Source organism: Nycticebus coucang, chromosome 18, assembly GCF_027406575.1.
Source record: "Nycticebus coucang isolate mNycCou1 chromosome 18, mNycCou1.pri, whole genome shotgun sequence".
Classification (NCBI taxonomy): Eukaryota; Metazoa; Chordata; class Mammalia; order Primates; family Lorisidae; genus Nycticebus; species Nycticebus coucang.
The window spans coordinates 31,970,217-31,996,965 of record NC_069797.1 but is presented as its reverse complement, the minus strand read 5'-3'; the positions used below and the strand labels follow the sequence as shown (position 1 = coordinate 31,996,965).

General features: G+C 50.5%; 1 protein-coding gene across 5 annotated transcripts in view; it reads right to left on the bottom strand.

Moving 5' to 3' along the window:
• The window catches only part of MYO18A (myosin XVIIIA), a 101,994-nt gene extending 75,499 nt beyond the window's left edge, over positions 1-26,495 (bottom strand). For 2 of the 5 annotated variants that reach the window (XM_053569617.1, XM_053569618.1), the window contains exons 1-3: positions 24,527-26,495; positions 24,252-24,400; positions 15,903-16,982 (exon numbers count right to left, since the gene is read on the bottom strand). In XM_053569617.1, the coding sequence (XP_053425592.1) occupies positions 15,903-16,901 (999 nt within the window). In that variant the 5' untranslated portion in view covers positions 16,902-16,982; positions 24,252-24,400; positions 24,527-26,495. The remainder of the gene's footprint in view (positions 1-15,902; positions 16,983-24,251; positions 24,401-24,526) is intronic. The other 3 variants (XM_053569627.1, XM_053569628.1, XM_053569626.1) reach the window with 2 other exon arrangements.
• Between the last annotated feature and the right edge of the window lie 254 nt (positions 26,496-26,749).

Here is a 26,749-nt window from a genome sequence, read left to right as displayed (position 1 = left end):
TAGGACCAGAACTATGCCAGCGCAAGAGTGCCTTCCCTTTCTTGGGAAGAATCATCCTTTATTCTAATCTGTGAGTGCGTGTAACAAATGTCTTCTCTTTAATGAAATAACCGCGCTAACAGACAGCGATTGGCCCCTTTTAAGATGCCAAGATTTGGGGGGAAATTTTACAGGCACAGATGACGTGCAAGAGAACAGACCCCCACCCTTGAAGAAGCCTAGAGATGGTCTCAGAGAGGACATGTGGAGTGACGAGGGGCGCACGCCCCGGAACTCGCCCAGATACTCAGCGTCTTCCGCGCGGGTCGAGGTCTTTGCCGGGCGAGGAAGCCCCAGGCCCACGTCGCGCTGGCGCTTCCTGGTCCCACCCAGCGGCCGGCGCGTGGGCGGAGCCAGGCCTGGCACATGCGCCAGGGGCCCCGGGGATGCACCGCCCTGCAGCGCCGCCAGAGCCCAGCAGAGGGCGGCCACCGCCTTCTATCCGACCCGCGCGTGCTGCCCAGGCTGCGGGATCTCCCCTCTGCGGGGCCAGCCTTCCGAGCCCGCCCCCAGGGGGCGACTCCGCGGAGCTCCAGGCTTGAGGGGGCTGCAGCGGCAAAATGGCCTCTCGCGGTAAGGGACCATAACGGCAAGAGGCAGGGTGAGTTCAGCGACCACTTTCTTTTTTAGTTCCCTGATGGGGAATCAAACCCATGTCTGAAGGGCTCACTTTGTTCTCCTCACTCTATCCCCAGATCCTACAACCTTTTCTACATATAGTAGGCATTCAGTAAATGTTTGCTAATGGAATAACATGTACGAATACATGAATACGGGGTCAGAAGACACCAAGGACGGCTTGAGTCTGTGTTAAGGGGAGGGGTCCAGAACAAGCAATCAGGAGGATCAATGGGCATGGCTGGGTGAGCCACAAATCACTGCTTACAGAGGCAATCACTTAGGCTTGGGCCTTCCACACTCCTTGGCACACCCAAAGTTTTGCTCAGAGCCTGGTTCCACCACTCCATTTCCACACAGAGTCCAAGCAGGGACACCTGGGCTTGTCCTCTCTGCTAAGACCAGGAATCAGTCCCCCAAAACTAGGCAGTTAGGTGTTGGCTGACTGCAGGGACCACCTGACTAGCTAGTCCAGTAGGCCCATTACTTTCAGTTGCTGGGGATTTCCAAATTGGCTCTGCTTTGCCAAGTCCCACAAGGCCCAAAGCCAAAGGCCAGCCATGAGGATGGTTTCCCTACCTACATCCCTACTCCAAATCTCATCAGGACTTTGGTCATTTCTTAGTCTACTAAATGCACAACATCCACTATAGTTCCATCCCCACCCCCTCTGGCAGACATGAAGGAATAAGCATAATGAAGCATTGTTCTGCTTTTCATATAAATGACAACTCTTTTCTATTTCCATAGAAGAGAAAAAAGAAAACCAGTTTAAGGGTCAGCCACGCTGATTTAAATAAAACATCAGTAAAGTCTTCCTAGGTGTGAGCTGGAGGCCTGTGGTGCTTATTCTCAAAATCAGAAAGGCTCATTTAGACAAGCCTCAGGTTCCTCCAAACATTGGACATTCAATAAATATTTGAAGGTGTGTGTGTTCACCTTCAGCCCTGTTTCTAGAACCCTTTGAGATATAAATAAAACACAGACCAAATCTTCACAGAAGCAGGAAGGAAGAAGTGAAAGGCTCTGCTTTGCCTACCAATCCACCACCTCCGCATTAACAGCTCAGGCCAGATCCACCAGGGCTTGTGAGCATCTGTGTGTTACAAAGCTGGGCAGAAGACATGCTTGGCAAGGTAGGAAGCACTGCCCCAGTTGTGGTGGCACACAGCCAGGGACCTGTTGGCCCTGGGGCATCAGGATTCCAGAGCTGGTGAAGCATAAAAATTGCCAGAGAGGAGAAACCTTCCTTCCTGAGAGGAAGGGGAAATGCTTCCACCCCCAGCCTCACCAGGAGGACTCTGTAGAGGGGACAAACCTTCAAGAGCACCCATCATTTCTTTCCGGGAGCTGTCTGGAGCTGCACTGTGAAATATCATAGCTGTGAACCACAGATGCTATTTAAATTGGAGTTAAGTCAAAACAATGGACATACTTCTGATTAAATTAAAATCTGATTAATATTTAATATTTACATTTTAAGTACTTACTAGCCAAATATGGTTAGTGGCTACTGAGTTGGACAGCACAAATTGTAGGACATTTCCATCTTCGGATGATGTTTTATTGGACAGGTCTGGTCTACAAGTTCTTCCTTCAGTTTGTCCTGGTCACCTTTGCCAAAGCCTTTTCAGATGATGTCCCTGAATACCTGCTATTGTTTCCCACCTTCACCCCAGGGTCTACTGAGACTCCATGTGCTTTGCATTGGTCCCTATGCCTTCAAAAAGAAGTGGAGGAAGGGACTGTAGTCACAGTTTAATATCATGCCTGGGATCAGAAGCCAGATGCCAAGAGCCTGAAACGGCAAGGCTGACTGGAAACCTGCCCCCACCCGAAGGCGTCCCAGCCCTGGAGAAAGCCCCTCAGTGCCACACAATCAGTCCTTGTTTCTGCAGTCTCTGGGCCATGCACTGGTGAGACATCTGGAATGTAGTGGCCTGAGGGCTTCCCCATGTCACCACTGGAGGACTCATTTAATGTTGTGTTCCCAGAGAGAGAAGTTCCAACAAAATCCTGAACTTTGAAGGGCAAATAAGTCCACAGCATGGGGCAGCATACCAGGATTTCTGCCACGGGGCAGTGAAGACCAAACTGGACAACCTTCCTGTGTCACCAGCTGAATGAACAAAATGAGGAAGAGGCTAAGGGGAACATGGTGGAGAATGGATTCAGCATGCTCAAAATGCAAGTGAGGCTCAGACCAGCTCCACCAACCACAGATTCACAGAAGCTCAAGGTACAGAGTGTGGATCTGACTGCTTGGCATTCCATCATGGGGAATTCATTTCAGAGGTATTGCTACAGTAGTTAGAAAATCTGAGTGGGAGAGTCTGGGCAAGCTCATATGTGCGGTGGAAGGAGCAGAGGCGAGACCCAGGAACTGGCAGGTCGGTGCTGTCTTTCTGCTCTGTACCTCAATTCCTGCTTAGCCCTAGTCAAGATGTCAAAAGCAAGACTGGCATGAAGAAACAAAATAAGTTAAAGACCAACCCCCTAAAAAGTAGTCCGTTTGTTCAATGGGAAAACAAGTAGGTAGAAAGAAGCCTGGCACTCCAGAGATATTGCCAGCAGCTAAGAATTTAACTGGAAGGAATCACAGAAAAAAACAGCATGATTTAAAAAACTGGCATTGAACTTCAGAGCAGATTGGAAACTCAGGGCAACGCAATCCTGCTCTGAGATTACTGTGTGGCCCTCAGTTAGCCTGGGCTGTTTCCCTATCTCTATCCAAAAGGCTCTGGGCAAAAGCACCAGCCTTGGGACAAGAATAAAGCAGCTTTCTTCCCACCCGTCCCATGAGCAGAGCTGAGTCATTAACAGGAACAGAGGCTCTGGCATCCCTGTGGGTAGATGATCCACCAAGCTACCAGGCACCAAGTGCTTCCCAACACAGGGAGATCAATTGATGATGGTGATGACGGCAGTGCTCACTTACGAGCCTTGATTCAAAAGGCACTAATTTTGAGGCATTAGTCTAAGTGATTTATACGTATTGATTAATTTAATCCTTAGAACAACCTTACAAGGAAAGTACTATTATTATTTTCATTTTCCAGATAAGGAAAATGAGGCACAGAGAAATTAAATAATTTACCCACACTCACCTAGCCAGTGAGCAGCAGAGCCAGGATTTGGACCCAGGCAGTCTGGCTCCAGAGGCCATGCCTTGGCCCATCCATAACAACGATGTGTTAACAATACACACAGAACTAGGCTGCCTTCCTTCTCTTTCTCTTCTCCCAAAAGAGCTGAAAGCAGTTCCTACAGCCAAAACCAGCCCTTCAGCCAACTTCATATTTGCCAAGCATCTGTTTCTACAGCAACAACCAGAGCTGCCGTTTTTTTTGATTTTGAAAAAGAATGGGTAGGGGACATTCTTCATAGGATGGGTTCTTCTTTCAGAGGCGTAGGAGACCCCAAAACCAGGAGTCAAGAAGATAAAGTGGCTGGGTAGAGAACCCAAGGCCCTGATTAAAGGAGAAAAACTCTATTTGCCTCTGTTCCAAGTTCTCTGGTCTGAAGGGCAGAGAAGGTGAGGGCCAGTTAGAAGGGTTGGAAGCTTGTGGCAGAAAGGCTTTGGAGGGGTCTGGGAGAAAAGGACAACCCATATAAATTCTGCAGTGTGTGTGTGGGTGCACGTGTGTGGCACTCAGGCATTCCTGGGCAGTGTGTCCTGCCACAGAGCCCAGTCCTGAGGTTCTGTTCCCCAGGTAGAGGCCAAGTAATAATGGGTGGAGACAAGGAACAGCAAAGCAGCTGTGAGAGAGGAAAGCAGACGGCATCTGTGCGCCGGCACTCCGTGGTTTGCCTCCCACGAGCAAGGGCCAGAGCATTTTGGGTGAGGTGGTCAGGCTGGCTCCCCTCACCTTCTCCGAGCCTTGGCCTCATTCCTGCATGCTCTGTCCCCCACAACCAATCCTCACCTTAACAAGAAACCCGTCATTGTCCAGAAGTCCTGACATCAGAATCTCAGGCTGCCAGTGCAATGGGGTCTCTGCCAGGCAAAGCCAAGTGCTAAGGGGAATAGGGATGTTTGCTGGTCTCTTGATTCCAGGAAGACAGACCACAGCAGTCCCCCAGGCTTCTCAGGCAGCGAGCCCAGTTTCCCTCCTGCCTCTGTTGATCTTGAGGCATGGCCAAGCGAGTGGGGACTCGACCTCACCCTGTGCCTATGTCCTCTATGTCACCCACGCCTGCTGAGGATGCATGGCTGTGCCAGGCTCAGCACATGGGCACCCAGTCTTGACAGCCCCAGGGAGGGCAAGGTGGAAGATGCTGGCCCAGCCAGGAAGGACACCTTTTCTGCTCCAAGGCTAGCTCTCAGCTTCATAAACAAACCAGAGAGGTGTGGGTGGCAACAGGAGGCAGCCCCCCAGCAAGAAGAACTAACGCAAAGAAATAGTATCAGACCCTTCCCCTCTCCACATTCCTGGAAGTTTCCATTGGAATCTCCAGATACTTTTTTTCCCTTGATGTGTTGGGGCTGGCCATGATACTGGATGTCACCAAGAGTCAAAGCTGTCTCATGCTGCCTGACAGTGCTGTCACTGCTTGGCCTCTAGCCCATGCCACCCAGGGCTAGGATCTATCTTCTTGCAGATGTCTCCTATTCTAGTGGAGGCACAGGCTCCTTGATCACAGGGATGACACCTTCATCCCCTTTCCTGCACAGAACCAAACCCATAGGGTGACATGGAGCAGGTGCTCATTAAGACATCCTGATATTTTGCCTTGACTGTGCCAAGGCTCCCGGGACATCTGCACCTGGCCTTCTGTAGTGCCCAGAGCCCACCCACATGTAGCCTTAACCTGCCCCTGAGCCAGGGACAGCCTCACAGCCCTGCTGCCAGAGAAGAGAACCCAGCAAATGCCCTGTGAGAATTCCCTGTGTGTACCCTGCTGGCCACGGGGCCTGGCAGTGAGAGAGGGTGTAGAGGGAAGTGAGTCAGCTCCTTGCAGAAATGGGAATGGGAGGGAGGAGCCTATAGAAATGAGATTGGGGGCAGAGGGCACAGAAGCCTGGAAAGGTCACTGGAGAGAAGGAGCCAGGCCCTGGAGATGTGGGGCCCACAGAGTGAGGCCAGGTCCAGGTGGCCCTTGTATGCCAGAGAACCTGGGTCTGGCAGGCACGGCCCCACCTGAGGATGGAATCCAGGGCGGCTCCACTCCTGACTCATGTGGCTGGAGGCAGTGAGGCCTTATGGGATGTGGCCAGCCTCTTCCTCTCCTCACAGAGGTGGAGTCTCTGGCCTCCAAGGCTTCCTACTCTCTCTCCTGAGCCTTGCAGCTCCAGACCAGGTTGCCCCCAGCCTGGTCAGTAGAGAGATATCTATTTGTGTCTTCAGGAGGGGACTGGAACTGAGTCTGGGCCTCAAGAACAGAGCAGTTGGGGCTCCCCTGGCACCTGCCCTGCCCTCTTTAGTCAACCTTACCCATGTGGGGGCTGTCCCCAGGCTCCAGCTAGTATCTGTTGCACTGACTGGGAAATATCCTTGCCATGAAAACTCCCAGGTCGCTGATATTCCAACATGTAGGCAGTTCAAGGAAAGCAGCAGAAAGAAGAGGAATCCGCTCAGAGCCCTCCCGGGCCATGTTCCAGCCCCTCAGAGACCTGGAGCCAGTAAGACATGCACTTTCCTCCAAGGTCTCCTGAGCTGGACACTGGGGCTCCCATGTAACCCTGAATCTCCCCTTCACAGGGGCTCCTATGGAGGGGCATGAGGCAGCCCGTCTCTAAGACCCTCCTTCCCCAGGCTCTTAGAGCCATGTCCCCACACTCCAGTCCCCAAGTACGTAAACAACAGAGTCCATGGATGGAGGCAGGACAGGCAAGTCACTAAGACTAGTCAGAGGGGAGGGTTCCAGGAGCCAAAACTGAGCCAAAGTTTGGGTTCCCGTCCAGAAGCCTAGAGAGAATGGGAAACCAGTTCTTGATTAAAGAACTATCTTCTTTCCTTCAACAAACCTTTTTTTTTTTTTGAGACAGAATTTCATTTGGTTCCTCTCAGTAGAGTGCTGTGGACATCATAGCTCATAGCAACCTCAAAGTCTTAGGCTCAAGTGATCCTCTTGCCTCAGCCTCCCAAGTAGCTGGGACTACAGGCGCCCACCACAATGCCAGGCTATTTTTAGAGGCGGGGTCTCATTCTGGCTCAGGCTGGTCTCAAACCTGTGAGCTCAGGCGATCTACCTGCCTGGGCCTCCCAGGGTGCTGGGATTACAGGTGTGAGCCACTGCGTCCAGGCAACAAATCTCCTTTGCTCTAGTGCCCAGAATTGGAGAAATGACAAAAGAGCTAAATTAATGACAATTGTGTAAATGCTACAATGAAGAAGAATGGGGTGCTGTCAGGATGGGGGCCTGACGTAATCTGGGAGGATCAGCAAAGGCTTCCCTGAGGAAGCAATATTCAAATTGAGGCCAAAGTGTGCAAGTGTAAGAGAATGGGCAGGGAAAAGTACTATAAATAAAAGCCAGGGCAGGAGCTCAAGGATAGAGGTCAATGAGAACTCTGTACTCCACACCCATCACATGCTAGGCCTCCCTGCTAGGCCCAGACCAGGCTGTGCTTCCCTGCTGTTTTCCCACAACGCACACTGAGGAAACAACAGCATATAGCTCCATCCAACACACAGCAGCCTGATCTTCGTCAGAGGTGACACTCAAAGGGTATCGCCACCCCAGGTGCCATGGAGATCAGTATTTACCTGCTAGTAGGCCAAAAAGGTGAGAGGGTAAAGTCCCTGCCTCCCAAATCTAGTATTGGTAGCAGTAGTGTGCCCTTCCTGCACCCCAGGAGGATCACATTCCAATGCTGCCAGACCTCTCCTAGCTCCTACAAGATTGAATCCTGCTTGCTACACTTCCAGCTAACCCAGGAGACACTGAAAGCAATGGTCACACCCTTCTGCAGCACACTATCCATACAGCAAGAGAGGCCGATCACTCCTGGCTTCTCCTTCCCTTCTGGGGAGATGATAAAGAGATGAAGAAGCTTCTGGTGATTTTAGAACTAGGAATTAGAAGGATCTAGGTCTAAGCTGGACAATAGATTTATAAAGATACCCAGATGCTGTTTTCCCCTCCCCTGTGTGGCACATTCGTTAATTAACAGCTGATGGCTGGAGTTCAAATTCTGACAAGTCACTTAATACCTGTGTGACATTACACAACTTGTTTAACTTTAACGTCTCTGTAATCCAGTTTCCTCATTTGTTGAAACAGTGATCATTATAACCCTTCCTTCTAAGTGTTGATGGGAAAATTACATGAGTTAACAGACATAAAATCCTGGGAAGAGTGCCTAACACATGGTGAATGCTAGCTGTGACCCTCACTTTGCCAGTCCTTGCCATGCCCTTCCCAAAGGCATTCTGTTCAGCTGAATCTTAACCAGATGAACTGAACACCACTTAGGGAGCATGTATGTGCTACACGCTGTCTTGGGCACCATACAGATAACACTGAGCCAATTACCGTACCTTCTTCTCAGACCCAAGGGCTGTGCAAGCGACCAGCTGAGTCGTGCCAGGGCAGAATGCCATGCCCTCATTCTGGGGAATATATGGCAAGAGATTAAGGGAGACAAAGTGGTGACTGAGGTCTAGGGAAATAGTTTCCCAACCAAACTAGAGCCCACGAGTGAAAAAAAAAGCTTTGCTGACACTGTCCCCTGTATTTAACAGAACAGACGCTGATGCCAAACACCACGCAGGACCCTAGACTTGGCTGCCCCATCCAGCTGCACAGCAGGGGGGGGGTCCTGAAAACACCACTTCTTCACCGTGCCTGCCTGGCCTGCTGGGTGCCCATAGCACTGCCTGATGCCTGGGCACCTCCACACCCACTGCCCAGCATTGACAATGGAGGCCCCAGGAGGTCTGCCCAGGTGGCAGGGGAGCCCCTACAGTCCCCCACATGCTACTGTCCATCCAAGGCAGCAGTGGGGAGATCCTAGCAGCTTAGTGCAGTGGGGTGGCAGGAGCTCTGCTGGCAGGCAGAGCGCGTGCTTGTGGTTTCTGGAAAACGCTGTAGAGATTTGCAGCATATTTAAAATACTTGTGTTTCCACCAGCCACACAACCCCCTTCACCCCACTCCCCATCCACCCCCAGTCAGGGTGTTTGCATATCTGGTATTTTCTGGAATCATTTCAATGTAAATAAGAAAGATTACAAGAGAGCAGAGGGCAGGGTGGCTGGGTCAGGGCTAGACTGAGGGCCTCTGGCCAGGGCAGGAAGGAGCTGGGGCAGGCTACCTTTAAGACCCCGCCCCCACGTCAGTGCTCCAAGCCGCGCCTGCAAAAACACGCGATGTCCATGACATATACCCATACCCAGTTCAGTGTGACCTGGGCACTGTGCCCTACACCTACGGGCTGGGTGGCCAGGGCACTCTGGAGCAGCAGTTCACGTAGCATCTCATGGGGAAGAAGGCAGAATGGTCCTCCAAGGAAAGAGGAGGTTAAGATTCAGCTGAACAGAATGCCTTCGGGAAGGGCACAGAAATGATCTGGTCCACCTGCTGATCCCATGCCCCCCACTAATCCAGGATCAGTAACCCTTCAAGATGCTCCCAAAGACCTTTCACCCACTACTGAAATATATGCCCTTCACATCTGCCTTCATTGCCAAAGGACTTTGTTTGAGTCCCACTCTAAGCCCAGAGCTGGGACTTGCACATGGTGAGACTCCAATGCCAGAGGTGCCTGAAGCTTTGGCACAAAATGAAGTAAAAATTTCCAGTTGAAAAAAAAAAAAAAAACAGAAACAAAAACCCCTTCAAGGATCACTTGGAGTAAAATTAGAACACTGAGCCTAGGCAGCATCCAATAGCTCCACCACCACAAGAAGCCTCTAGGACAGCCCTGCTCACGCCCAGCCTGACAGGCCTGGAGGCAGGACAATTTCGAGTCTCCCCTTGGAATCCTACAGGCCCCACTCCTGACAGCAGCCAGGTGCCCTGGGGACAAGGTTGATTAGGTTCACGGTTTCCAACCAGGGGTCTAGGTCAGGGCTTCCACTACACCAAAGGGGGCTCTCCTGTCCTCCCAGATACAGGCAACCCTGACTGGCCAGCCTCCTGAAGGGCCACTGTGACCGGATGGCCAATGTGACCAGCCTGCAGGTCTGAGACACTGGGCTCTCATAAGCTGGAAAAGGACAGAGAGCACCCAGTGTCCTGTCTCTCCCTTCAGCTGTCTTTAAGGCTGGAGCTACAGAGAAGGTTTGGACAAAAGCATCGGGAGTCTCCCTTGGACAGAAAATCAAGAGCAAGGAGGAGAGAGCACTAGAATGGATTAAGACAGGTACGAAATTACCTGTCCTGGATGGCTTTAGAGACTGGGCAGAGGGACGGGAAGGGTACTAATCTTCCTAAGCATTTACCACCTGATAAGTTGACACATAAGTGAACTCACCTGATATGTAAAATGCTTATCTTATATAAAGACCCACAAAGTATAGTATACAGAATAAAAAGCAAATCTCCTTTTAGCCTCCAATTCCCCTCTCCTCAGAGATAATGGGAGTGAGTTAGTTGGGTATGCATTCCTCTCAAACTTAACCTTCTCAAACTCTGGGAGGATAAACAGGCTTTTTTTATAGAGATGAAGGGTCCTCTCCATCAGGAGGTCTCTCCTGATTGCCACCTCTTCCCCCTGGGCAAAGTTGACCATTTTGCTCCTGCTCCACCATATGCCTGTGCAGACTTCAGTGATAGCAGCTATGGTGTTGGATTGCATTTCTTTACTTAGGCTTATGCTTCCTCAAGGAATGATTATAGTTTGTTTATTTAATCCCCCAGCACCAGCACAGTGCCTGGTCCTTAAATAAACTTCATTAAATGGTTGTTGAAGAAATAAGTACCCTGAGGCTCAGAAAGGTTTGAGTAACTTTGGTAAAACCCCAATCCACATCTTTCTGGCTCCAAAGCCCATATTCCTTCCACTGTAACATGCCCCCTCCCAGGCTCTCCTGAATGTGGAGTTGGTTTTCATGGACATGATGACCTTACACAGCCCCAAAGCTTTTCACTATAAACCCCAATGTCCAACAGGAGAAGCAACTGTATCTCAGATCTTGGCAAATAGAGTAAGAAGCAGTAGGCCTTTCTTTAAAATCCCCTCCCTTCCTCCCACATCCTCAAAAGTTCAAGGAGGCAGTGCTTTCTGGGGAAGGCGCCCATGCAGGTCAGCTTCTCCAGCGCTTCGTGGCAGTGACAACCACATTGATCAGGGTTTAGCAGAATGGGCTTTTCTGAACTCAGCAGAAAAATCCTACCTTCCCAAATGTCGGGGGACACTCCCAACCCCAAAGACCTCCTCTTGTCCCTTGCGATGGGTCCATTGAGGAAACAAACAGAAGGAACCAGTCTTCTCCACTCCTAGACCCTAGTCCCCAGGCTGGGCTCTACTCCTTCTCAGGGGGCCTTCACTTCCCACCTAGACTTACGGAACTGGAGGAGGGAAGTTTCATCTAACATGGGTTTGCCCATCCTCACCTTTACCAACACCTCCCCTAACATCACCAGACTCAGGAAGCACTTGGCCTTTAGCAAACTTAGGAGTAACTGATCCAAATACAGATGACTCCACAAAACTTTCCCTGAGGGATCAAGGAAAGAATATAGCATCTTCCCCTCAAATGGTTGACCCCTCTGCTTCCTCGGCCCCCACTGCAGTCAATCACTGAAACCACAGAGCCTATCTCAGTTGCTGGAGTCTGAGACTCCTCTCCATCCCACTGCTTCTGCCCATGCTCAGGCCTCCGCAGTTCTACCAGGATTACAATAGCTCCTCATCACTCTCCCCACAGCCACCCCTGCTACATCCATAAGCAGCTGGAGCAATTTCCTAAAATCTGCTCCTATCACTTCCTGCTTAAATTGCACTTCAGTTAAAGTTCACGCTCCCTAGCATGGTTTGGGCCTACGTGACCTGGCTCTGCCCATTCCTACTGCTTCTCCCAACACACTCCCACCCACACATTGTCCTTGTCCTCTGGCCTTATTCTGACATGTGTCTTTCTCTCTCCAACCTCTAGGCCTACGTCTGTGACAGGCTTCCCCCTCCTCCTGCTTCCCCCTCACTCATCTCCTCTCTAGCACCTGGACTGGCCCTGTGTGGAACTTCTCAGAAGGCATGTCACGGTCTGTGCTGGACCATCTCTCCCATCAGATAAGAGCTCCTTGGGAAGGCCGGGCGTGGTGTCTCACTCGGGGAAGCCAAGGTGGGTGGACTGCTCAAGTTCAGGAGTTTGAGACCAGCTGGAGCAAGAGAACTCATCTCTACTAAAAATAGAAAAACTAGCTGGGCATTGTGGTAGGCATCTGTAGTCCCAGCTACTTGGGGGGCTGAAGCAAGAGGACTGCTTGAGCCCAAGAGTTTGAGGTTGCTGTGAGCTATGACATCAAGTCACTCTACTCAGGGTGACAAAGTAAGACTCTGTCTCAAAAAAAAAAAAAAAAAGAGCTCCTTAGGGCTGGGATTATGTGCTGCTGGATCCCAGGACCTGGTACACAGAAAGTGCTCAACAAGTGCTTACTTAATGGACAGGTGGGGAAAAGGATAGAATTGCTTCTCTCAGGCCTACTGGCTGGCTTCTGTCAAGCCCCAAGTCTATCTTACCATTGTGGCTCACCCCTGCTCCCAGTGGAACCTTGTCTGGCAGCTAAAGGGCCTCATGAAGTAGGTGTGAGCCAAGCATCTAGACACACACCATGTGAGAGGGAAACCCGAGGGGCTGTCTCTCCCTGGGGCTTTCTGAACAGGCCATGGAGAGGAGCCGTGTGGCCTGGCCCCATATGTGTGCAGGAAGAGAACAGATGGCTAGTCAGCTCCCTGGGGATAGGCAATGTGTCGACACAGTTGATGGATGGCCTGATGGCAGGGTGACCACCAGGAGCTGTCCCTGTGGGGCTGCAGTCATCAGGATACGCCGCCCAGGAGCCTTGAGGAGGCGGGAAGACTCTTTTCTTGGTGTGGAACTGAGATTAGAACTGCTGTCAAGAAAAGGAACAGTAGGAGGAGTGGGAGGAAGAGGAGAAAGACACTGAGGGTACAAAAGAGGCTATAGCACCCCTGTTTCAGCACCTGGGTCTGTCCCAGGAAGATGGAAATACTGGGCTCACCCTACTCCTCTCTACTTGTGGCACAAGTCGCCATCACCTACCTGGAGTGTTAAGATACAGACCTTCTCTCAGCCCTGTGTTTCTTGTCCTGCCAGATGGCTCTAGGAGATGTAAGGGGGTGGCACTTTCTACTACATCCCCTGCTGGGTCCTCCAGGTTGATGCCAAGGTAAGAAGTCCCCTGGGAGCTAGAGTGAGCCAGCATCTCAGAGACGCATAGTACCGGCAGTAACTTGGAATCCACCAGAACTTCCAAAGCTAAACCACTCACTTCCCCAGAGATGGGACAGCAGCAGCTGATGAGAAGAAAAGGTGGCTAGGAAATGTGAGATGCCGGGATGATCCCTGTGCTATAAAGAGAAAACTAAACAGCATCTGGGATGCCAGGCCCAGGGCCCTGGTTCAGCAGGGAGCTGGCAACAATCCCCTGGGAGATTCATTCTTTAAGAAGAAAATTCCATCTGTTAAAAGCAATGCTAGCCTGGAAGAAAGCAGACAGGCATGGCAATGCTTTATAGTCATTGGCTCTGAGGTAAAGACCACTCCCTCTTTCTTCTTCCTCTAAGTTGTGGTTCTCTGAGTTCAGCCCAGTTTGGAGGCTAATACATGGTAGGTGCTCGATGTGCTTCTAGAATGAATGAGCCCTGGATTCCACGCAGGCTCCTTCCCACTTACTACTGCTCCCTGACTATCAAGCTGCCTAAACCAAACTAGCCCCAACTCCAGCACTTCCTGCCAGAGTCTGATCCTGCCACTCTTAGCCCCTTTCACGCCCAATATGCTTCCAGGTTGAGCAGCCATCCCACTTCCTTTCACTGGGAGAAAGCTGAGACCAGGACTCTGCCTGTTTCCTTAGCACTTCCTCCCATTTCTGATTTTAACACATCTGGCTGGTTGCTTACTGCTGCAAAGTCCTAGCCAGGCTGTGTACGGGTCAGGCTGCAAAGGCCAGATCTAGACAGTCCTAAAAGCCACAACTGGAAGAGAAGGATGGCCAGAGGTCAACTTGTCCTTCATCTGCTGCCTCCAGATAAGACATTCCAAACTGATATGTAATCACCCTATCAAAAGACCCCCGGACTCCCTTGAGAGTTTGAGCTCCCTTAGAGAGCTGCTCCTACTGATCTGATCTAAATCTCTTTCACTCCAGTGCCTCCCACTGCTCTTTTGTGTGGGCAGGATAATAGTTGGGATCTCAGGGATAGCCAGGCCATACTATCTGTGCAGGTTTGATCCCTGTTGCTTTTCTTTTTTTTTTTTTTTTAAATGTGAACTATTTTTTTTTTTTTAACATTTTTTTTTTTTTTTTGTAGAGACAGAGTCTCACTTTATGGCCCTTGGTAGAGTGCCGTGGCATCACACAGCTCACAGCAACCTCCAGCTCCTGGGCTTAAGCGATTCTCTTGCCTCAGCCTCCCGAGTAGCTGGGACTACAGGCGCCCGCCACAACACCCGGCTATTTTTGGCCGGGGCTGGGTTTGAACCCGCCACCCTCGGCATATGGGGCAGGCGCCCTACTCACTGAGCCACAGGCGCCGCCCACCTGTTGCTTTTCTAAGACCATGCTTTTTCTTCTTCAGGGAGAGGTAATAAAGGCTCTTGGGGCCCAAGCGTTTTTTTGCAAATCAGATCCAGTCACTCCCCTGGTTCAAACCCTTCAATGGTCCCATTTCACTAGAAGAAAATCTGAACTCCAACCATTATTTACAAGGTCATTCATGAACTGGCCCCTGCTATCTCTGCAACCTCACCTGGTATTACCTTGCTCACTCAGGGGCAAAAAGAGGCTCTGGCCTTAGGTCATCTTCCCAGGAGCTATAACCACAGCAGCTATACATCTCAGATGTTCCATGACAGCCCCAATTTGAAACTGTCTTTTTTTTTAACCTCCAATATCGGGCGGCGCCTGTGGCTCAGTCGGTAAGGCGCCGGCCCCATATACCGAGGGTGGCGGGTTCAAACCCGGCCCCGGCCAAACTGCAACCAAAAATAGCCGGGCGCCTGTAGTCCCAGCTACTCAGGAGGCTGAGGTAAGAGAATCGCTTAAGCCCAGCAGTTGGAGGTTGCTGTGAGCTGTGTGAGGCCACGGCACTCCACCGAGGGCCATAAAGTGAGACTCTGTCTCTACAAAAAAAAAAAAAATTAACCTCCAATATCTACATAACATGGACATACTGTATTATATTGTCCAGATTGTCTCTATCATGACTGGAAGTGACAGACACATGTTAGCCTATATGTTCAAGTTAGGAATTAGGAAATCTATGGTAGCCATAAAGTTCATATGCAGTTTAAAATAGTATTGGGAGGTACCTATGGCTCAAAGGAGTAGGGTGCTGGCCCAGTATATGGGAGGTGGTGGGTTCAAACCTGGCCGTGGCCAAAAACTGCAAAAAAAAAAAAAAATAAATAAATAAATAAAAATAATAATAAATAAAATAGTATTAATTTAAATTGCACACAAACTTTCTGGCCATGCTGTATGGTACCCTAATCCATCCTGATATCACGAAGCAGAACACTTTCATGGTAATTACCAACCAACATCAGACCCCTCCTAAGATCTATTAGAGATGCAGCTAAGTTCAGGCAGAACTTGGTCTAGCCCCGTATCTGTGAGAAAGGCATTATGCTATCTTCGGTCAAGTCAATCCAACAGACACAGAACACTGGACAAAAACATCAAACCATGGGTGGCGCCTGTGGCTCTGTGAGTAGGGCACTGGCCCCATATACTGAGGGTGGCAGGTTTGAACCCGGCCCCGGCCAAACTGCAACAACAACAACAAAAAACAAAAACAACAAACCACAGGCCTGGCTAAACTGTAGAGGACTCTACCACACTGAACTCTGGGGAACCTTCCTCAGCTCCTAGACAAAGTACAGAGACAAAGGTGTGATTCCTTTAATGAGCATCTGGTGTAGGGCAGTTAGTTTCTCTTGAGGTCACTCCTACCTGCAGGCTCAGAAAGTGAATGGCAGGCAACCTCACTTACACACTTGCTGAGCTCTGACTGCAGCTCTTGGTTACCCCAAACACCCACCTTGGCACAACAGCAGGAGATGCCAGCATTCCTGATCCCTGCTCACCCCTGGTACCCACGGAAGCACTCACATCAGCTGGCTCCCTGCGGGGTCCCTCGCTGCTGTGCAGCCAGCTCCGACTCAGCTCACTGAGCTCTGGGATGGGCTGCACTTTGAGTCGTACGCTGTCCCCGGACTGCCGGATCATCTCCACAATTTCATCCCTTGACTTGCTTTCCACATTGTGCCCATTAATCTCCACCAGTCGATCTCCTGGCACCAGCCCCAGGGCCAGGTCCTTGGTGCCTGCACCAGGCTCAGCAAAATGGACTACCCGCCGACAGACCTGGCCCTCAGGGCCCCGATCCAGCATGGTTGTACGCCGCAGGGAGAAGCCAAAATCTCCAGTGGGCCTTCGCTGAAGCTCCAGCTCCCGGAGAGCAGGTGGGGGAAGGGCTACTACGGGGGGCAGGCGCAGGTCAGCTGGGAACTTTTTAGTTACCAGCTCAGGAACTCGGGACCGGGGCCCTGGTCGAGGGATGCCCACGCCAGAATGCTGCAACAGCTGTCCCTCTAGAGTCCTCACCTCCACCTGTGGTGATGGGGCAGCAGAGTGCTCTGAGGGGGTTGAGGTCTCTGAGGCACTCTCATCCCGGCTACGCTGGGAGAAGGAGAAGCGCTTCACAATCATCTGTGAGTTCTGCTTGGCCAGAGAGCCAAACTTGGCTGCCCGCTGCAGCACAGAGCCTCGGAAGCTGCCTTCTTCACCCTTGAGGTCATCGCTGGAGCTGGCTGTGCTTAGGTGGCCTGAGTCCAGGATGATGCTGCCTCGGTTACTGTCAGAGTCAATGTCAGTCAGGTGCAGGTCAGAGCCACTGGCCACCTTGATGGGGATGGGGTTAGAGATCTCCAGGCGCGTCTTGGATTCACGCTTAGAGGAGCGGTTCAAGTTGAAGAAGCCTCGTCGCAGGCTCATTTCCTCCAGGCTCCGGAGCTCAGCCGCTGACATCCGCTCCTTCTTTTCCTTTTTCTCCTTCTTCTCCTTCCGCCCACCATCTTTGTCCTTGTCTTTCTTCATTAGGTTAAACATGGTGAGGGTGCTGTTCTTAGGGGTGGCACCCCCAGAGGATTATAAGTGCTTAGTACAGGGTCTTTGTGCCCCACTTTGCTGCTGCAAACAGAAACACACAGAAAAAGAAAAAGTTATTCGAGCAGAGCCTCTTCCTGTGTCTCCAGTCCAGACAAAAGCAGCTTATTGAGCTACCCCTGATGAGGTACTAGCTGTGTGCCAGGCACTCTGCTTTGCCCAATACTGTCTCAGTTAATTTAATCCTATAACATTTCTGTACATAGGTGCTATTACTACCTCATTTTACAAAAAGGAAACTTTAGGTTTAGATAGGTCTGTAAAAGTCCAAACTCCAAAGACTGTCATTTACTTCAATCCCTGATAGATGGAGACTTAGGTGTGCCTGAAGGTAGCATTTGGGAGACCTGATCTCCTAGAAAATGGATGTATCAAGCCAACCAGGGACCTGCCTTAGGATTCAGACACAAAGAAAAGAAAAGAGGCTGAATACACCAACACCTCCCTGCAGCTAGCCACTGAAGCAACAGACATCGCATGCCCCTGGGCTGTTATCCCTAGAGCAACATCCTTAGGCACTGCCTAACAAAAGAACCAATATGTATTTAACGACTATCACTTGCCAGGGATTATACCAGGCACCTTACATACACTATCTCTTTTGAACCTTATAGCATTCCTGCAAGGTAGGTATCATTATCTCCAATTCACAAATGAGAAAAGCAGGACTCATTTTAAGTGTATATTAGTTGTTATACTGCTAATAAGTGGACATGCCACGATCGGATAGCAAAAACTACATTCTTTCCAGGGTCTGGGTGCCCACAGTGAAGCTGGGAGGGAAGGAAGGGGAAGTTCCAGACAGAACAGAGGATGAACAGGGTCGGGGTGGGGTAGGGTCTACGGGATAAACAGGATCCTGAAAAACTCACATCCTTTTCCCCAGATCAACACCTAAATATAGCCTCGGGAAGAAAGTTGTGGCATCCTGAGAGAAAATCCCAGCTCCAGGACACCAGCAACTATGGCGTCAACCTACCCCACGCCCCTGCACATCCAAGTGGGGATGGGACTGAGAAAAACCTGGTGAGGAGGAGTTGAGAGTCTTTCTTGTTCTAACCAGCAGGGAACAAGAAGTGGGCCACACCACCTAATTAGAAATTAAATGTCACTTTTTCTTTAGTGAATATCTCTCCCTCTGAGTTTCAGACACAGGATCCGTACCTAATGGTCTCATGCCAGGCCCAGGACAAGCCTTCCCTCTCTGTGTACCCCTAGCCCTCACAGCCAAACAGGGCCCACCAAGCTCCCCATTCTACCTAGAGGGAACCCCCCAGACCCAACACAGGTATAGCCTCCTGGAAGGCATCCAAGCCTGGAACTCCCAAAGGGCCTGGTGCAATGGTTAATTGCTCCCCTGCCCCAGGACTCTGACCCATGTGATTCCTGGCAGACCAACAAATCTTTCTAAAGTAGCACTGTCCATAAATATAATAATATATCTTAAGTCATATGTGTAATTTGAAATTTTCTAGTGGCCACTCTAAAAAAGGTAAAAAGAAACAGGTGAACTTAACTTGAATGTTTTTAATTTAATTAATTAATTAATTAATTTTTGAGAGACAGAGTTTCACTCTGTCACCCAGCCTGGAGTACAATGGCACAGCTTACTGCAACCTCAAATTCCTAGGGTAAAGCAATCCTCCAGCTCAGCCTCCTAAGTAGCCATGACTATAGCTCCTTGCCACCATGCTTGGCTAATTTTTTAATTTTTTGTAGAGATTTAGTCTCACTGTGTTGCCCAGGCTGATAATATTTTATTTGATGTGATATATCCAAAATATTGTCATCTCAACATGTAATCTATAAAAAAATATTGAGACATTTTACATTCTCTTTTCCAAATTATATCTTTGAAATCTGGTGTGTATTTTACACTTAGAACACATCTCAATTCAGACTAACCATATCTCAAGTATTCAACAGCCCCACGAGGGTAGTGGCTATTGGATTAGACAATGCTATTCTAGAGAATTCTTTAGGAGAGCACATCCAAAGAGGCAGAAAATCTGGCCCAGTCACTAGCTCCCTGGGAGCCTAGCATGAGCCATGTTCCCCTCTGACCTCAGGTTCTACTTGGTGAAACAAAGTGCTTTCTGAATATGCACAGTACCTTGGAAGACAGGAAATCTAGGGCCTAAGAGGTACACAGCCAAGGGCCTAGGCCAGCTACATCTGAACTGCTTTGGAGTAGAGGAGTGCCTGACAGCTGGCATCCTCTCTTCAAAGCTCAACTTTAACACAGGGAATCTCTCTCCTCCTGAATGTTGATAGGGGTGACAGACCTACCACATACAAAAATGTGAAATCTTCAACTGGTTACTGCCTATCCTACCCCTCACCCACTTCTACCTGCACAGTCTTAAAAGGACTGGTTTAGAAAATTATCCTAAGGGGTGGTGCCCTTGGCTCAAAGGGGTAGGGCACTGGCCCCATATGCCAGAGGTGGTGGGTTCAAATCCAGCCCCAGCCAGAAACTGCCAAAAAAAAAAAAAAAAAAGAAAATGATCCTGGGGGGGAATGAGGACAGAAATCCACCTTGGGGACTTCGAGGGGACATATAAGAGTATCTTGGCCTCAGCCCAACCACAGAGAACACAACTGCCTACAGTGCTATCCCACCAAGACCCCCAATCCTCACTTTGCAATCCTTATCCCAACCTTGCTTTTTGCTGGGGCCTGGGTAGCTAAGCAGTATCAATGGAAAACAGCCCCCAGAATTTCAGAATCTTTGAGCTAAAAAGGTCCCTGAGAAGTAATTTCATGTAAATCCCTCAGCAAAATCCATCTTGTTCCTCAGTCACCGCAGCAAGCAGGAACAATAGTCAGTCATAGCAGCAGCACAGGTAATAGCATTAGCCATAAGTTTTAGGAGATTTGGTATTCAGGTTTGGATCTGCTAAAAAATTGCTGGGGGACCTTGAGCCCCTTGATCTAGGCCTCTCTTCTAGGTCTATATTTTCAAATATCTAAGCCCCTTGGGGGGATGCAACTTAGTATTAACCTTTTCCCAACCCTGGAGCCATCAGAGACTAAGGCCACATCAGCCCTTCCCTCACTATCCCTGTCCTGCCACTATCATCTACACAGCTCACAAGGCACCCTTTTTCCACTGTCACCCCCATAATTGCCAGGCCTCGCTGTGGACTAGTTCTCTCCTGAGCCATATGTCTAGAGCTACCTGACTCCCTGTAGCCTTCTCTTTTAGGACCAGATGTAAAATCCAACTGCTGTTCCTATGCTCCTCACCCCCACTTTGCTAGACAGCTGGGCTCTATCACCTACTTGTAGACAGGCAAAACTAACATAGGGTGAAAAAAATTCAGAACAGGGGTTACCTCTGCAGGGTAGGAGTGGAGATGGTATGAGCAAGGGCATGAGGGTGTTGCTCATGCCCTGTACACTGCCTGTTGTTTAGGTTGACAGGTATAAGCCTTTGTCAACAATCAACAAATAGTGTACATAATATTTAGGCATTTCGATGTGTGTAAATATTCACTCAAAAGAAAAAAAGAATTGTAAATAAATATACTAAAGTACTGGGGGTAAAATATACTGATGTCTACAATTTGAGATGTGGCAAAAATGTAAGATACTTTGATGGCTGGGTCAAGTGGTGACTTTAAGGAGAGGAAAATGTTAATTGAAGAATCTCGGAGGTAGAAAGTGTTTGCTAAAAAATCCTTTAACTTTTCTGAATGTTTACAGATTTTTTTTTTTTTTTGTAGAGACAGAGTCTCACTGTACCGCCCTCGGGTAGAGTGCCGTGGCGGCACACGGCTCACAGCAACCTCTAACTCTTGGGCTTACGCGATTCTCTTGCCTCAGCCTCCCGAGCAGCTGGGACTACAGGCGCCCGCCACAAAGCCCGGCTATTTTTTGGTTGCAGTTTGGCCGGGGCTGGGTTTGAACCCGCCACCCTCGGCATATGGGGCCGGCGCCCTACTCACTGAGCCACAGGAGCCGCCCTTGGCGGGCGCCTGTAGTCCCAGCTGCTCGGGAGGCTGAGGCAAGAGAATCGCGTAAGCCCAAGAGTTGGAGGTTGCTGTGAGCCGTGTGACGCCAAGGCACTCTACCCGAGGGCGGTACAGTGAGACTCTGTCTCTACAAAAAAAAAAAAAAAAAATAGCCGGGCGTTGTGGCGGGCGCCTGTAGTCCCAGCTGCTCGGGAGGCTGAGGCAAGAGAATAGCGTAAGCCCAAGAGTTAAGAGGTTGCTGTGAGCCGTGTGCCGCCACGGCATGTTGAGAAAAATTATGTATCTATCAGGTATGTACTAGATTCAAATGATATAAAGGTAAACAAGTCTCCTGAAAGCGCTCAGGCTTTGAATGTCAGGTGATAAAAATGGGAACAAATCCGAGTTAATAGCTATGCAATCTTGGGCAAGTCATTTAAGGTCTCTGTGACTCCATTTCTCCATCTATATAATGGAGATAATGTTAATAGCACATACCACATAAAGTATAGGAATTACAAGAAATATGTATATAAGCCCTTCCTATAATGCCTACCCCATTCAAGAATAATATCTAATAGTAGCATTTTTTGCCGTCTAAATGAAATACTAAGATGATAATAGAGTGCACAAATGTAACTAAGACCTTCGTATATGGAAAGTAAAGCCCAAAGAAGTAAAGGCAACCTAGTAAGCACATGGCCAAGTTAGATGACGCTAGCTTCCCTATATTGTTTTAATTTTTCACATTGAGAATATTCAGTTGATAGGGGTATGTGTGTGTATATACATATTTAATCCCAGGGTAATGGGATTATTTGTAATTTTTCTTCTAATTTTTTTTTTTTTTTTTTTGTGGAGACAGAGTCTCACTTTATCACCCTTGGTAGAGTGCCGTGGCCTCACACAGCTCACAGCAACCTCCAACTCCTGGGCCAAGGCGATTCTCTTTGCCTCAGCCTCCCGAGTAGCTGGGACCACAGGTGCCCACCACAGTGGCCAGCTATTTTTCTGTTGCAGTTTGGCCGGGGCTGGGTTTGAACCTGCCACCCTCAGTATATGGCGCCAGCATGCTACTCACTGAGCCACAGGTGCTGCCCAGTTTTTCTTCTACTTTTCTAGATGCTATTTATTTCCTACAGAATAAAAAGTTTTTTGTTTTTGTTGGGTTTTTATTTTTGCAGTTTTTGGCCGGGGTTGGGTTTTAACCTGCCACCTGCTCCTTTGAGCCACAGGCGCTGCCCAGAAGAAAAAGTTTTAATATTTATATAAAATATTTTATGCACTATATAATGTGTATATTAAACTATAAATATATATAATATGTAGAATAAATGTAACAAGCTCTTTGAACAACAGTCAGGAAAGATCCATTACAAAAATCTACCAATGGTCATCTCCGGGTGGTAGGACGAAAGAGGGTAACACTTGAGCTTTCTATCTAATGTACCTGACTCAACTTTTTTCCAGCCTGTTACTTGAATGATTTTAAAGACCAACAAAAACCAAAGAAGGTCTTGCCAAAGTAGTAAGCAAACCATTAACATTAAAGCTGTAAACGGGTTTGCAATAGTTTAAGGATTGCCTTGGTATCTTGCAAAAGTTTCAGTGACTTGGGGGACTTGGTTAAAATATATTTCAGTGGTGTCTTGTGGCTGTAAGTGGGGACAGATTTAAATGGGTCACCCAGCTTCTGGCAAAGTAGAAACCCCAGGAAATGGAAACTATAACGTTAGCATCCCGAGAGGAGGGCGCCCAGACTAGGCTGCTGCGGGAGTATACATAGGTCAGTTCCCCACCCCCAACCCCAGACCACACTCATAAATAAATACAAAGGAAATACTTTCCCAAGAGAGCCTGCCTCCCTCTCTCGGCCTCTGACCTCCCCTGAGCGGCCGTTTCCGACAGCCTTGAGGCCCCTAACTTGGCGCTGGCCCGCACCGAGGACTGACTGCAAAAGCGGCCCCGTGGGGTCGCGCAGCACCTGGCCCAGCCCGGCGGCCTCCCCAAGCCTGCTCCTGGCGGGTTCTGCTGAGCTCCACAGCGTCCGGTGACTCACTGCCAGGTCACACGGAGCTTATCTGGCACCAGGTGTGCTCCCTCACTCCGACTGCACACTTCTCACATGACATCAGCCCGGCCCGCCCGCCGCAAGCGCGGGGAGCCGGCGGCCCTCTGCGTTTCCAGGCTTTCAGGCGGGCGCAGCCGCAGCCCCGTGGCGCCTCCCGCTGTGATACCGTCTCCCCCGGAACGCAGCAATCCCGCGGGCCGGAGACACGAGAGAGCAGAAAGATGCCAGCAGCCCAGCCTAGTCCCCTGCTGCTATTCCAGGTACACGGCTCTGCCCCAAGGGGCCGCTCAAGTCCATAACAGTCGCACTCAGCTCCAATCCCTCTGTGTGACCTTGAGCAAGTCCCATCCCCTCTCTGGGCCTCAGCTATTTCAGTTCTAAAATCTAAAAGGGCCTGAGATCTCAGACTTGGCCTTAAGACTTTCCCGGCGAGTATTCTATTCAGCCACAAACTGCAGGTTCTAATTCTGCTCTGCCTCTGACATGTTGTGTGACCTTGAGCCCATCATCCAACATCTATGAATACCAGAGAATAATAAAAATAATCCCTTGTAAATAAACATAAAGTACCTAACAGAGAGCAAAGGCCTTGGGCCCAGTAAAGTCACCAGTCCAACAACTCAAACCACTGGCTCACTTAAAACTGTTTGAAATGTCAAAGAATGTGCATAATTTACAAGTCACACAATTCCCACCTCCAGAAAAGGTTAGGGAAGTGAGGGAGCAGACAGTGGAGGCTCACCAGGTCTGCTCCCCGCCCTCAATCCAGCTCTTACTTCTATACCTCTCCACCCCCTAATTCAAATGCTGGGGGTGGGGGAGGAATGGTGAAGGTGGTTGGGGTGTGCAGATCTTAAAGCACTCTCTTGGCCTGGCCCAAAGCAGAATTTAGAAACTCCATCAAGCCCCCATCCCAAGTCCTATCAGCACACAGTGGGCTGGGCCATCCCATTCCCCTCAAATCTTTTTTTTTTTGAGACAGAGTCTCACTTTATTGCCCTCGGCAGACTGCTGTGGCAACACACAGCTCACAGCAACGTCCAACTCCTGGGCTTAGGCGATTCTCTTGCCTCAGCCTCCCGAGTAGCTGGGACTACAGGCGCCTGCCACAATGTCCAGCAGTGGCAGTTTGGCAGGGGCGGGGTTCGAACCTGCCACCCTGGGTAGATGGGGCTGGTGCCCTACCCACTGAGCCACTGGCGCCGCCCAACCCCTCAAATCTTTAAGTTACATCAAGCCGGAGCCCCTCAGCTTTATCCAACATACCCAGTAGAGGCCTAGGGCCCCAGGGCCACTGACAGGACCTGGCTCACATGGATGTTCTGGTTCCCACTGGAGGTATCCACTCCGGTAAGAGTCTGGCTGGGAGGACTTCTGGTTTGAAGGAGCAAGAACAGCTCTGCTGCCCTGGAGACCTGTGACACACCAAGTCCGGATCAAGGCTTCCTGAGTTCCAACAACTCCCTGCTCCACCCCAGCAGGGTGGATTCTCCCTTTCACATAAGCTTCAGTTCTGCCCCACCCAATCCATCTTTAGGTACCTGCTTCTGGGAGACTCCAGAGTTTTCAGGCCCAACTTCTGAAGACACAAGCATCCCATTATGAGGAACCCCAGCAAAGGGGTTCCAGGCAAGTGGCTGGTTGCCCAGACTAACTAGGAGTGAGGTTGAGAGACAGGCAGGAGTCAGAAAGGGCATAATCCACTGAAGGCTTCTCAGGAAAGTCTGGGGCACAGGAGGAAACCCTCAGGCACACACCCTGGCACCTGAGCCAGGCCAGCAGGGCAAACAAATTAGACACTCAGAGCTACCAGGTGCTAGGTCGTCAACTGTTCAAAGTTCAAAGCTCCCAAAGGAAGTGACCGTAAGCCCATGATCCCTCTCACTCCATCCCTCATAACTGACCTACAACCCTTCTCATTCTTCTAATCCCCCCCAACACAATCCTGCTCCCAAAGCCATTGTCTTCCTGGGACTGAGGCCCTGTGCCCCAGCCTCGATGCCCTCAACCCCAGATGGAAAAACATACTTCCACCAGAGGCTATACATAACCAGTCATGTCAAGTCCAGAAACCAGAAGCATGTTTCCTGGAAAGCCCTCATCACAAAAGGACAAAGGGGAAGCTGAGGAGGTGGCAGGCCATTGACAAAGAGCCAAGGAGGCTTGTCAGGAAGCCAGAGACCTCAGGAGAGCAACACTCAATATCCCCAAATAGAAAGTAGCCCCCAATCAAAAAAGGGTGGGGAATGTTAGGCCAGACCTGTTGCCATGCCTACAGGATACCAGCTTGTCAAGAAAAGGGCCCTAGATCTGGTAAGCATAAGGAAAGGCAGCTTCATTCCATGTGTTCTGGATTCAATGTCCTGCCAAGGTGATCTTGCTTTTAATCACCCGGGTGACCTTCCCTCCCTCCCACCACAGCCCCAGTGCATACACACTTTCCACAGTTCACTGTGTGGAGGGGCAGGTACAAAGGTCTCCTCAGCCACAGCCATGCCAGGGACTCGGAGAGACAAAATGAACCCAGCAAACTAGCCTATCATTGGCAAAGCGAAGGAGAGGGAAGCCAATTCTATAATTTAGGGGGACCTGAGGGCAAGACAGTCTTAGGCAGGAGACCTCCTCTCAGAAAGCATTCTCTTCATCATCCCCACACCAGCACAAACTAAGAGGCCAACCCCAAACATACGCCCCTTGGCCAAGTGACCAGGCAAATTGAGTACCGGCTTAAAAAACAAACTAGCTGTCTTCCTTCTCACCTCCCCCCACCTCTGGCTTACTCTGCCCTCAGCCTTTCCAACTAATCAGCAGGACACATGTGCCTTGCAACAGGGCGACACCCCCATTCCACCCCCACAACAAAGCCCCAACGTGTGGTGTGTCCCTGTAGGCCTTATCTCAGCCAGGAACACGACCCACACTCCTGACCAGGCTAGGTACCAGGCAGCGTCCCCCCAACACGGGGTTGGGGGCAGCTAACCCCACCATCTCCCCATCCCATTGGCGAAACAACCGGCATGACAGGTTAGCAGGGCGGGGCGTCAGGGCGGTCTCCTAGAGGCCTGGGGCAGCCTGTCCGACCTTCCCACACACACCCCACCCCTTTGCAGGGAAAGGTGAGGTGAGCAGCCGTCACTGGGGACAGCCTCCACTTCCTAATCCCCTAAGTCTGCCATTTACCCCCACCCCCACCCCCTCATTCCGTCTTCTGTCCCAAGGGGAGGGGGCCCAGGGAAGCGGGGTCTCCATTGTTTTGCCAGCTGTCTAGCAGCTGCTCCTTTGAGAGGAGCCCGCTGTCGGCCTGGCAGTGAAAGAGTGAAGGCCGCTGGGAGGGATACAGGGCTCAGCGGAGGTGCTCGCCTTCCCCGCTGCCTTCCTCAGCTCCTCGCTCCATCGCTGTATCTGGGGGCCTGGGCCTGGCCCTGGCCCCGAGAAGCCCCCACCCCCAAAGCTGCAGCCCCAACCCCGAAGCTCTGGGCCAACTCGGCTCCTCCAAGTTCCGAATCCCCCCAAACTGAGGCCGCCCTGTTCTGCCTCCCCGCGTCCCCAGCCTGGCCGGAGGGGCCGGAGCTGCCCTACCCCAGCCCTCCCCTCCCGGTCGGACCCCTCTCCCGTTCGTCGAGCTCCAAGGCGCCGCCAGGGACGGGAGCCGGGAGTCCGGGCCGCCGCTTCCAGGGGCCAGGGCAGTAGGAGGAGCCGGCGGGCCCCGCCGCCCGCCCGTCCACCCAGCCGGAGCCCGCCCCGCCGCCCCACCGCCCCACCAG